General features: G+C 40.7%; 1 protein-coding gene across 1 annotated transcript in view; it reads right to left on the reverse strand.

The window, feature by feature from the left end:
• The window catches only part of CPD (carboxypeptidase D), a 94259-nt gene that overhangs the window by 41570 nt on the left and 38929 nt on the right, over positions 1–13760 (reverse strand). The window contains exons 7-8 of the mRNA XM_058283797.1: positions 12618–12785; positions 186–295 (exon numbers count right to left, since the gene is read on the reverse strand). Of these exons, the coding sequence (XP_058139780.1) occupies positions 186–295; positions 12618–12785 (278 nt within the window). The remainder of the gene's footprint in view (positions 1–185; positions 296–12617; positions 12786–13760) is intronic.

Genomic DNA, 13760 nt, shown 5'->3' on the forward strand with positions numbered 1-13760 from the left:
TTTATAAAAGCCAACAGATTTCTGGTACTTTGCATCAGCACCCCTTTGGCTGGCTAATACAAAGCCCCACAACTGCCCTAGAGGAATTTTGGAAGGCTTACCAAGAGTCTTGTAGGACTTTTTAAAAGACATAGATTTTTAAACAAAAGAATTTTATAACCTCTTTTGTTTAAACATGAGCCTACCTTGGAATAAGAAAGTGCTATTTGTTGAAACACAGCATCATCTGGTGATTTACTATATGTGGCAAGTCCTTGTTCATCATCATCATAAGGGTAGTTAACCACTAATGAACCTTCAAGGGAAAAGAGGAAAACGTGTTAGGTGATCTGTTTCAAGATGGATCCTTAGCATAAAGTAAGCTTTTCACAACATTGCAAGAGAAAGGAAACCAATAAAATTTGCCAATGCTATAAGCTATTTCCCTCAATTAATTAATTCATCCACCTCATTTTGCAGATGTGGAATCTAAAAAAAAAAACAGAGATTAAATTACTTATGGATAAGAAAGCCAGCCTTAAAATCTAGATTTCTTAATTACATGCTCAGAAAAAAAAACGCTAAAAAGTTTTCATGGTTTTATTAGAAATCATTCATTTGGATTTATACCATATGACTTTTCATGGCCTTAGGTAAAGAAAATGATGCTTTAAAACATATGTAGGAAAAAAATAAAGAAAAAAACAAACCAAAAAGAATGTACATAAGGAAGCAGATGTGGCTTCCCACATGGGAGGTCCTAGGTTCAGTTCCCTGTGCCTTCTAACAACAAACAAAAACAAACAAAAACACCAACTCAGGGGAGCCAAAGTGGCTCAGTGGTTGAGTGCTGGCTTCCCACATACACGGTCCTGGTTCCATCAATCCCTGGCCGTGCACCCTCAGAAAAAAAAAACAACAAACATACATACATACATACATTTATATATATATATAAAGGATATCAACTGAATTCATGCTGCTCATAGGGAATAAAGCATTTAGGATGTTCCTTAGGCAAATGCCTTGAGCTACCCACCTCCACTCCCCCACCATAGGGTTCTTCCTATTAGTCACCTTGTTTTCATATGTCCATCTGTCCACTTCCTGCCTTCTACTGGGGCATTCACCTTTGCCCCTTTTAGTTAAGCTATTCAGGGGAATGGAAGTGAAGGAAGATATGCAATTTGAATTCAGATGATGTAATTCTGTGATAAACACCACAAACATTCATAAAAATAAAAATAAAAAATATGAAGAATTGAGCTTTATAACACAGTGAACCCTATTATAAACAATGGAGTATAGTTAATAGTACAATGATAAAAAATGTTCTTTCATGAATTATAACAAATGTACCACTCTAATTCAAGGAGTTAATAATAGGATGATATATGGTAACTCTGTATTTTATCCATGATTTTTTGGTAAATCTAGAACTTCTCTAAAAAAAAGAAAAAAGAAAAAAAGAATTGCACTCATTTTATTCCCCAAATAGTTCTAGCAAGAACACAAACATGCTTCAATATCTCTTCTTAGGAAAATTTAATTTCTCAAAAACATTTAAGTTTACCCTGGATCCATGACCCAGATGTAAAAATATGGACAGAAAAGGCAGCATCAACTTCTACCCAATATTAAGTCTTTCAAATGGCTAATTTTCTAAGGCAAAAAAGAAAGAAAAAAGCATGCAAGACTGACAATTTTTACCAGTTTATTTCAAAAATGATTTTATCGACCTGTGGTCCACCAAGATGGTGGCACAAGATGCTCCAAGATTTTAATGTAATATTTTTTGTGATCTATGTACCTTATAAAAAAGACAATTTAATTAAAAAATTAAAAATAAAAATATTTTAAAATAGATGTTCCAAGGTACCATTCCCCCATAGAATCTTTGAACAACTAGCAAAAACTGACAGAGCCACTTTCTTCACAACTCCAGAAAACAGTAAGAGAGTTGCAGTAACTGAGTGAGTGTCGATTAAAAAAACCCAACTTAGAAAACAGTAGGGCTCTCTCTGCCTAGAGGAGCCTCATCAAGTCTCTATGTGTATTTCTGTCCTCCTCTCCCATTTCTCAGCAAGCTCTGTTCTTTCCTCTCATTTTTCAATAAATTCTTTTTACTGGCCTAACTAAACGGGTGTGTTCTTAAATTCTGTTATGCAACATAGCCAAGAACCTAGAGGAATCCAACACTTACCCGGCTTCATACGGCGAGCAGCAGCCAGGAGTTCTAGAGGCAGGTAACCCTCCCTAACACCTGGCAAGGACTAATGCGTCTAAACTTTTAATTATAGCCTGTCTGTGCCCTTTTTTGGTTCTGACATTTTAAAGTGAGTTCCTGGATAGGCTCCTACAGGCCATAAACTCAGTCTGCCCAGACATTCGGCTCCCACTTCGGAGGTGGCAGGGGCAAACCCCTGCACCATATATACCCAAGGAAGTTGTGGGTGGTAGGTGTGACTGTCCTTGAGACCTGACTGGGCATGTGACCTAAATCAGGCAGAAGTCCACCGGGAGTTTACCAGGTCCTCTGTGAGTTCAGAGTGATTTCCACCCCTTGTATTGTTTTCTTAGGCCACTAATTAACTCCATTTAATTATAAGTACCTATAATCTTTCAATTACTGCTGTCCTCATTTTGGGTCTGTGAGATGCTTTAGAATGGCTTGGAAACTGAAAATGCATTTGTTAGTGAGACCTGAGTCCCACTCTTGGTAGACCCCTGAGGATTTGCTCCTTCTCTGCCCTGGGAAGGCCAAGATACTGTCTCAGGGTGCCCCTGAGGCTGCTTGTTGGCAAATCACAGGACAATTTGTCTCAGGTTTTTTAATGGGCTTTTAATGTCAGGTTTAACTGCTGAACTCCCAGCCTGAAAATCACCATGAGATAAGCTTACTCATGGCTAACTCCTAAGACCTCTGCAAAGTAGGCAAAAGAAAGGTCCCTAGCCTGCCCCTTTCCTAGGGTCAGCTGGCTTGGGTGTTCAGTCTGGGAACCAGGCCCAGATGCTCCCAAAATCTCTAAGGCTCTGGAGACACCAGAAACATAAGGCTCCTGATTCCCGGAATGTGGGGACAGCAAGCAGGTCTCCCTGATTTCCAGTACGCTAGCTTGGTGAGGAATCCATTCAGTCAGGTCTACCAGTGAGAGGCCATCCAGACTGAAAAATGCATTTTATCCTCCCCTAGGATAATGGGCGGCTCTTTTAGCATTCCAGCAGACTCCCCATTGGGGGTTCTTCTAAGAAACTGGGACAACCTGCTTATTAATGGTCTAAAAAGAAAGAGGCTAATCTTTTCCCACTATACCAGGTGGCCACAGTATGGCTGACAGTGGGCTCTGTATGGAACACTGAATTCCAATTAAACCTGTGTAAGACAGAAGGACAGGACAGACAGATGTGAGGGCCAGAGACCACGTGGCCACGTCTCCTTAAAGGGATAAGGAAATGTACCACAAAACTGGTCAATTTTAAATAAGATTAGGGAAGTTACTCAGAGGCAAAGCCTAGAAACCTAGCCTTATTTCAAAGAAAGCTTACAGGGGCTATAAAAATACCCTCCTGGTAGATTCTAGCTCTAGAGAAATACAGAGCTTTATAGGAACTCCAGTCTGCCTCGGATATCTGTAGAAAGCTGCAAAAACTTTCCCTGGGCCCCCAAATGTTCATTAATTCCCTTTTAGAAACAGCCTTCTCAGTTTTCAACAATCGAGACAATGATGCAAAGATGGAGAAGGTAAGGCGGGCTAGGTGCAGGGTCGGGACAGGTTCACCTTTTAACTGCTGCCACAAAAGGCATCAGTCACCTCAAGGTTACCCAAATACAGGTTCCACATCAGTAGGAACCTGGCCCCAAACTGCCTCCGCACACAGACAGAAGGACAGAAGGGGCCTGAATCCGCGCACGAACCATCATCCAGAGTAGCCCTGGGTAACCCTTGGCATGGCAGGTAAGACTGTTGATTTCTTTTTTTTTTTTTTTTTTATAATGTTACTTATTTTATTTATTTTTTTTAGATTTATTTATTTATTTAATCCCCCCCACACACCTCCCCTGGTTGTCTGCTCTCGGTGTCTATTTGCTGTGTCTTGTTTCTTTGTCCGCTTCTGTTGTCGTCAGCGGCACGGGAAGTGTGGGCGGCGCCATTCCTGGGCGGGCTGCTCTTTCTTTTCATGCTGGGCGGCTCTCCTCACGGGCGCACTCCTTGCGCGTGGGGCTCCCCCACGCGGGGGACACCCTTGCGTGGCACGGCACTCCTTGCGCGCATCAGCACTGCGCATGGCCAGCTCCACACGGGTGAAGGAGGCCCGGGGTTTGAACCGCGGACCTCCCATGTGGTAGACGGATGCCCTAACCACTGGGCCAAAGTCCGTTTCCCTGTTGATTTCTTAATTAACATGGGAGCCAATTACTTGGTCTTAGCCCACACTCCAGACCTCTCTAACCTTGGTTGTGCCTAATGAAGGGAGTGAACGGGGAATTAAGATCTAGGGTTTTTTTACTAAACCTCTCCCCTGTAGAGGAGCCATCAATTAAGATAAAAAAGGTTCCTGACTATTCCTAGCTCCCTGCCTATTCCCTTGTAACACTCCAGTCCTTCCAGAGAAAAAAAGCCCTCACAGAGATTCTTTTCTCCCCCAATTTAAAGTGAAAACTAACTGGAAACTGTCACTAAAAGTTAAGACCATTATATAGATGCCTTTATATTATAGAAGAGCAGAAAGGCAATATCTGAAATTGCTATAACTGGGTGGATTTAACCTAGAACCTACTGCAATGGTAATCTTTAGACTAAGTTACCTTTGTTTATGGCTGGTTCAGGTCTAGCTTGTGCTTACTATAATAATGGTAATTATAAACTAAACTTACTTTTGATTATGATTATTTTGTGACTAGCTTCACCACCTTCCCTTATGATACTGGCTAGTAAGATATGGAATTCTTATTTTTTTTATTTTTTTAATTTCTCCCCCTCCCTCCACTGTCTGCTCTCTGTGTCCACTCACTGTGTGTTCTTCTGTGTCTACTTGTATTCTCATTAGGTGGCTCTAGGAACCAATCCTGGGACCTTCTGGAGTAGGAGAGAGGCGATCATTCTCTTGTGCCACTCAGCTCCCTGGTCTGTTGCATCTCTTATTATCTCTCCTCTGTGTCTCTTTTTGTTGCATCATCTTGCTGTGCCAGCTCTCCATGTGGGCCAGCACTGCTGCGTGGGGCAGCACTCCTATGCATACTCCACACAGGACAGCACTCCACATGGGCCAGCCCTCCATGTGGGCCAGTTCACCACATTGGCCAGTTTCCCTTCACCAGGAGGCCCTGGGCATCGAACCCTGGACCTCCTATTTGGTAGACAGGAGCCCAATTACTCAAGTCACATCCACTTCCCAAGATAGGGAATTAATAGATGGATATGGAACCTGGCAAGAAGTCCACATGCATATCAATAACCCCAAGATAGCTGCTAGAAGACCCCCCACAAGATTCTGCCATTCAGAACAAGATTTCCTCCAGCCAGGAGAAGCCCCAGATATTCCCCAAGGATTTTATAATTGGGCCCTCCTAGGGGAATGATGGGTGGGGCAATCAATCAAAACAGCAAACAGCTGGAACTCCTCCTATTCCATTAGCAAAGGGGTGGAATAATTAACAGTTCAAAAAGCAGGCGCAAGGGAAGCACATATGGTTCAAGTGATAGAGCTTCCGCCTATGGGAAGGATCCCATATGAGAGGATCTGGGTTCAGTCCCTGGGGCCTCATGGAGAGAAAGAAGAGAAAGTGTGCTCTCACAGCGAGCCAGCGCCCATGTGAGTACCCACATGGTGAGCCAGTGACCGCATAGTAAGCCAGTGCCTGCACAAGTGCCCACACAGTGAGCCAGTGCCCTGAGCAAGTGAGTCACGCAGCAAGATGATGACGCATCAAAAGAGAGACAAGGGGAGAGTCAAGGTGAAGCACAGCAGAAACCAGGAACTGAGGTGGTACAATTGACAGGGAACCTCTATCCCCATCAGAGGTCTCCAGGATTGAATCCCGGTAAATCCCAGAGGAGAGAAAATGAATAGAGAAGACAACACAGACAGCAAAAACAGCAGGGCAGGAGGAGGGGAAGGGGGGAAATAAATAAATAAATAAATAAATAAATCTTTAAAAAAAAAAGGCAGGCACAAGGCCTGAACTCACTCTCTTGCCTTTGGACCCCTGTTCCTGCCTTCTGCACCCTACTCTTGCCATCTTCCCCCTGCCATGGTCGCCATGCAATTAAAACCTGGGCATTTATAATCTGTAATGGGGAATTTTAGGCTGTAAATCAGCCCACTTTATCACTTTTCAGCCCCTTCCTCTCTTCCTGGGATCTGGGATCTGTTATTTCCTCCCATTTCTCTTCCCTTTCTACCTTAATAAATTACTGGCCTAACTTACCCAACATGGTCAGGTTTCCCTGAGACTTTAATGACCACAGTGAGTATATACTGGAATAGGTCTTGCTCATCCAAGGTCCGTCAAAGTCAAAATGGGAAATAAGCAGAGCTCTGAAGTAAAGGAAAATGTTACAAATTGTATTTTAAAGCATTGGGAACAATTTGGTTATAAGCCAATAATTAAAGAATGAAATTCTTGTGCAAAACAGCACGGTCACAGTGCAAATGAGAGTAATTAGAAAGAACCTTCAAATAAATCTTTTAAATGTTATTTTACAGTTAAACTTATTATAAAAGAATGAGTTACAAGTAACTTTAATGAGTTGTGTTTTTTGTGTCTAACTCTCTATTTGTATCTGCCTATTTGCTCAGTGCATATCTTCATAAATCGGGATGGTAATATCAAAATAACAAATGAAAATTCTTAAAAGAGTTCTATTCAAGAGTATTGATTAGAGTGGACTTACTGATATTCTATTCATGAACTATTGTGATTAGTAATCGAAGAAAATGTGGCATTGGTGTGGAGAAAGTGGCCATGGTGGCTGCTGGGGGTAGGGAGAGGAAGAGATGAGATGTGGGGGCGTTCTCGGGACTTGGAGTTGTCCTGGGTGGTGCTGCAGGGACAGTTATCAGACATTGTATGTCCTCCCATGGCCCAGTGGGTGGAATGTGGGAGAGTGTGGGCTACGATATGGACCACTGACCATGAGGTGCAGCGGTGCTCAGAGATGTATTCACCAAATGCAATGAATGTCTTATAATGATGGAGGAGATTGTTGCTATGGGGGGAAGAGTGGGGTGAGGGGGATGGGAGGAATATGGGGACCTCATATTTTTTTAATGTAATATTAAAAAAAAAAGACCAAAAAAAAAAAAAAGAGCTCTATTCAGATTGTTAAAAATTAAATATGTGGTTATACATGTGAATGAATATTCCTGGAGCTCAAATTAGGCTAAGCAGGATGGAGAGATCCTACAGAAATCTAAATATAAAAACTACTGGAAAAGGGTAGATTTTCCTAAGCATTTTGACCTACCCAGCATCCAGGGCCTTCTCTTTTGAAAAGCTCTGAGGAAGGGGCTAGGTTTACAGAATAAAACTCTATCTTCTAGGCTGGGGAATTAGGAATCAGTTTGCTCTGTAATTCCCATTTTAAACCTTCTAACAGCCTTAATATAAGGGTGGTTAATAATCCTATTATCAAATTTCAGTAAGTAAAGGAAAAGTCCTTGAAAGCTGTAAAAAGATCTTTTCTAAATTATAATTAAAACAAACTAAACAATTACAATATATGCCAGAACCTAGTAGTCAGTACACTTTTAAGATTATTCACAGTTTTAGAATTTTATTAAAGATGTTTTAGCCTCCAGTAAAGGAGGGAAAAAGAACATTCCTTGCTTAAACTATAATTATTTCAATTTTAGTTAGCTTGGGTGTAACCTCCCTAGGTTTATAGAACACCAAATAAATTAACACTATATGTATTAAATCTTTAAGATGAAATTAAATTAATGAAATTAAATTAAGTTAAAGAAGGAAATATATATCTGCCCTCTCTTAAATGGATAAAGTAAACTTCATTGGTTGCTAATTGTAATTAATAAGCTTACTTAAATGTAAGATAACTAGTCTATGTGGTTATGGTTAATTATAAGTTTATAAAAGCATCTTCTAAACTGAAGCATTTAAATGGCAAATTCCAAGAAGCCATTATTAAATAAAAACCTAAACTGATATTAATAACAAAAAGTAACGTCATTAACAGGGAAAACTGTCAGAGGCCACCTCAATTTGTATGTTAAAGTGGTAGTAAGGAAGGATAACCTTGACTCCATTGGGAATCTTAGATTTTCATAAAATAATGGAGAAAGTAGTTTTCCCATGCTGCTAAAGTGAAATACCTGTTAATTAATGTAATCATTAAAAGTATAAAGGTATAAAAGTATAAAAAGTATAAAAGTAAAAGTATAAAAGTATAAAAGGTAAAAGTATAAAAGTAAAATCAAAGTACTGAAATAGTCAAGTTCATGTGATATGTTATACATTGCACTGGAATTGTTTACAACTATATAAAGATCAAGAGATAGACTTCAGTATTGTCAAACTCCTTTGTGCATTCAAGCCAGGCCCAAATACCCTGCATTGTGTCTCTCCATTTGAGTTATTGGCTAGGTTGGTCACTGACCCCTAAAATAATAAAGGTATCTATTACATTTCTGAAACATGCTCCCGAAGTGGATGGAGAGTACTTTGCAGTTTCAGATTCCTGCAGCAGCTGGCAATGGCTAAATATGACCAGATGTACAATGGACATTGCCTCCAGAATGGCTTTGTTTCATAGTGCTGAAGGGCACTAAGCAGCAGGCCAGTCAAACACTGGAGCCTTACCTTCCTAGTCTCTCTCTAGGGTCAACGGTGCTGCAGCATCCTGGCTGTGTGAAGGGCATACCAAGTGGAGCAACAATTACCAGAGTACTAGGGAAGCGGACTTGGCCCAGTGGACAGGGTGTCCGCCTACCACATGGGAGGTCCATGGTTCAAACCCCGGGCCTCCTTGACCCGTGTGGAGCTGGCCCATGCGCAGTGCTGATGTGTGCAAGGAGTGCCATGCCACGCAGGAGTGTCCCCGTGTAGGGGAGCCCCATGCACAAGGAGTGCACCCCGTAAGAGAGCCGCCCAGCCTGAAAGAAAAGTGCAGCCTGCCCAGGAATGGTGCTGCACACACGGAGAGCTGACACAAGATGATGCAACAAAAAGAAACACAGATTCCCGTGCCACTGACAACAACAGAAGCAGACAAAGAAGAACACTCAGCAAACAGAGACAGAGAAGAGACAATTGGGGTGGGGAAGGGAAGAGAAATTAAAAAAAAAAAAAAAAAAATTACCAGAGTACTGTGAGTAGACTTAAACACAATTGGCATTATGGCCTGCTCCCATGGAGAGAACACATGTGTGGTATTGCAAACCTGTAGCATAGATCTATTAACTGGACCTCAAAGGGGAACTTATGCATTGATTAATTAGTATTAAGTACTATATCTATTTGCTTGATGATTATGACATCTTTTTTCTATTCTAGATTATATGCAGAGGGACACTGAACATGTTAAAAGCCCTGGTAAACTTAATTCATTTTCTAAGTAGTAATGAACATGCCTATACCATAAAGGAATGGCTATCTTAAGTACTGTCTTTATTTTGCTTGCCATATGCTTATCTTGTTGTTGACTATACTATCTTTGTGAGTTTATGCCTAGGACAGTGCGTCACCAAACCACTCCCAGCTCTCCTAAGCATAACCATTGCTGTTGGACCTGGGGTTGGCAGTTTATACCCAAACCCAGCAGGTCTACAACAATCTCTCCCTAGAGTTAATTTACAGCACAAAGAAAACTCAAGGAAGAATGCTTTTACCCATCGACTTTGGAAGGATGCAGCCTCTGAAGGCACCTGGCCTTTCTCACTCTCGTGGTCCTGTATGTCATGGCTGGTGCCCTTTTTGGGTTCACCTACTACTATCTTCTTTATCTTTTTAATAGGACTATGTATCTTCAAAGTCCTAATTAAGTTTATTTCTGGATAACCCCAAACAAAAGTCCTCAACATTGGCCCCCATCATTGGTGGGGTAACCAATAACAGCTGGTGCCCCTCCCATTAGCATTAGCAAGGGGAGAAATATTATAACAGTTTAAAAGGTGACCACACAAGCCGAAGCCTACTATCTCTGCATAGAGGAGCCCGCATAAATCTCAGTACGTATTCCATCCTTTCTCCCATTTCTCAGCAAGCTCTGTTCTTTTCCCTCATTTCCCAATAAATTCTTTTTTACTGGCCTTAAAAAAAGAAAAATTTAAAACATTTTTTAAAAAAAACAACACAGTAGGAGAAGCTCTTGGTGCCCTTGCTAGCCCCTGGTCAATCCCTACCTGGCCTATGCTCCCATTGTGGGTTCTTGGCCCTGATCCAGAGGGAACAGAGTAACTACTATGTGCATACTGGGTTACCAGTACCACTGCCAATCTATCAGGTAGTAGCCTGCAAAAAAAATGAACCAGCAAACTCATCTATGTCTTGTCCTGCCCGAACTTGCCCTGCAGGATAAGAAACAAGTCAAAGCAGACTGGGGCAAAGAGTTACTGATTTTAAAATAGAGCACAGAGTAGACCTCTGAGTGAAAGGTCCATTAGATAGGGATTAGAGGGGACTTTCAGCTTCCTGTAAAAGGGAGAATTCCTAAAGCCACAAGCAAGTGCAAGCCCAGGACAAGACACAGGCTCAGAAAAGATGGAGAGGACCCTGCACTTCACTTTTACCTCACGCTCATTTTCTTGGTAGGAGGGCTAAACTCAGGGAGAGGCTGAGCCAAAGCAGAGCTAATTTGCAAAGACTGTGAAAGGTGTTTTTTATATTGGCTTTATTTTTGTTAGCTCCTGGCACTCACAGAAATCTCTATCATATTACTAGCTGGATACCAACTTCAGAAACAGATATCTCATGGACTAAATACCAGAGTCAACACATTAAAATATTAAAATGTACAGTGTGCAACAAAAGACTACAAGACAAAGAAAAAGGAAACAATCGTCCATCCAGAGAAACAAGATAAAAATCCAGAAAGCATAAACGAAGACAACCAGACTTTGGACATACAGTTCAAAGACTTTTAAAAAATATGATCCTTTCTCTCTGCTCGAATTCTTTCAATTGTCTTGTCTACAAGTTCACTGATACTTTATTCTGCCAGTTCCAATCTGCTTCTGAAACCCTCTAGGGAACTTTTCATTTCAGTTATTGTGTTCTTCCACACCAGTATTTCTATTTGGTTCCTTTCTAAAATTTCTCTTGAGTTTTTCATATTGTTCATTCATAGTTTTCCTGATGTCTTTTAGTTCTTTCTTCTTGTTTTCCTTTATCTCTTTGAGCATAATGAAGACATGAGTGTGTTGGGGTGTATGTGTGTGTGGTGCCATGTAACACAAACATAAAGACATCATATTAGGTGAAAGAAGCCAGACACAAAAGGACAAATACTGTATGAGTCCACTTACATGAACTATTAAGAATAAGCAAATTGATAGAGTCAGAAAGTAGATTAGAGGTTAGCAGGTGCTGGAGAGGGAAGGAGAATAGGGAATTATTGTTTAATGGGTATGGAGTTTCTGTTTAGGGTGCTGAACAAATTTTGTTAATGGATGGTGTGATTATAGCATAATATATGGTTATTTCTACTTTTTGGCCATTATGAATATTATGAATATTGATGTAAAAGTTTTATGTGGACATATGTTTTCATTTCTCTTGGATATTGACACTTTCACTCTTTGTTACAACCCTGGTTGGACACGGTGATATTTTTTAATCCTGACCTTTTATTCTACTCAACTGATTCATTCCTGCTGATTTACATGGAGGTGTATAAGCTCATAAACGAATGAGAATAAATAAGAGTTTATTAAACATTAGGGAGAAACTAATACTAATCACTTTAATCTGTTTCAATTTTTATGAATGACAAAGCACATTACCAAATTCCCTGTGTGAGGGATAAATACAAAACAATTTGAAAACTACTAAAGTGGGGTAGGGGTGCAGAGAGGAGAGAAGGAGGGAAGGGAAAAACAGAGAGGGAATGTGCCTAAAAAGTAATGGGAAAAAAAACACCTTTATTGTTGTTTGCCACAAAAGCAATAACAGGATATTCATTTTAAGAATACCAATGGGGAAGCAGACGTGGCTCAACTGATAGAGCGTCCATCTACCATATGGAAGCCCAGGGTTCAATCCCCAGGGCCTCCTGACCTGTGTGGTGAGATGGCCCATGTGCAGTGCTGCTGCACGCAAGGGGTGCTGTGCCATGCAGGGGCACCCCCATGTAAGGGTATATGGGCAAGGAACGCACCCCTCAAGGAGAGCTGCCCCATGTGAAAAAAGTGCAGCCCGCCCAGGAGTGGTGCCACACACATGGAGGGCTGACGCAGCAAGATGACACAACAAAAAAGAGACAGAGTTCCCCAGTGCTGCAGGATAATGCAAGCGGACGCAGAACAACACACAGTGAATGGACATAGACAGCAGACAATGTGGGGGGCAGGAAGCAGGGGGGAAGAAAGAAAGAATACCTATGACTATAAACAGCTAAAATTGCACCAGAAATTTCAGAGTCTCAACAGGAACTAATTAATGAAATATAAAGTTGCCATACCTCCATGAAGGTTTGCTGACAGTACAAATGGATATGACTTCATCCAGCTCATCACAGCAATAGTTTCTGGTTGGGTAGGATCTGTGATCTGAACAAACTGGTCTGGGAAATTTCGGTTCAGGTCAAAGTTGTTGCTGTTGTTTCTGCCAATCACACTCATTGAATCTCCTGTATGTTAAAGGATTAAAATTGAAGCCATGAAAAAGACATTTAAGTCATCCTTAACTAAAACATAATAATTCAGCTATCAACTCAAAGCTAAGTATGAACACATCAAGCTTTATTCTGATCACACTATAATTAAAACACAGATTTTTTACATTGTACATGTAAAATATCAAACTCTTCTGTATCTTTTGAACAGAGATAAAACCATTCTCCTTACATTTCTCCCTCTGGTCATACTCTAAGGGAAAAAGAAATCCAGTTACACAAATTATATTAAAGTATTACTCAGCTGCCAATAATACATATGAAACAATATTAATAAGCGGGCATTACTGATCAGAGGGGGAATCTATTGTAGTGATATACAGGTAACTAAGGCTTCATAAAAAAACAGACCAAATGAAGAGAAGAAAATTGTGGTATGCTTATAGCAAAGTGATCACAAAAGAATAAGGTTAGCCAAAAACATAGATGAAAGTTTAAGCAAATTCAACTTAAGCTTAACTGTGCATATATTATTTTATTATGGGATGAGTGCTCTACAATTGTCATTATAATGAGAAAAAAATTCAAACGAATGAATAAAAGTACTGGGGGCACAAAAGTAGCAATTAATCCCACCTTCCAGAAAGGTCTGATGAGGAATGTGGGAGTGTTTGTGATGCTGACAAAGAATGAGGTCCTCAGGGAAAGAATATGAAAAATAAAGTTTAACAGGAGCATATTTGGTTAAGAGAGCTTATTGGCACTAATGATCTATTGATTCTTTCACTACTCTACTGAAGATAGTACTGTTAATAAATCATGTGGCTTCATACTCATATTGTGGTACCTATTCTACACACTGCTATCATAGCCTGGAAGGAACCACGGGTTGGGAAAAGATGGATTCTCACTCTCCAGTATTCTGCATTCAGTGACCCATGTAAGCGAGCAGCTCTCCCTGCCCAAGATACATTGCTCCAGAAGAAATGG

Source organism: Dasypus novemcinctus, chromosome 21, assembly GCF_030445035.2.
Source record: "Dasypus novemcinctus isolate mDasNov1 chromosome 21, mDasNov1.1.hap2, whole genome shotgun sequence".
In the NCBI taxonomy this organism is placed as follows: domain Eukaryota; kingdom Metazoa; phylum Chordata; class Mammalia; order Cingulata; family Dasypodidae; genus Dasypus; species Dasypus novemcinctus.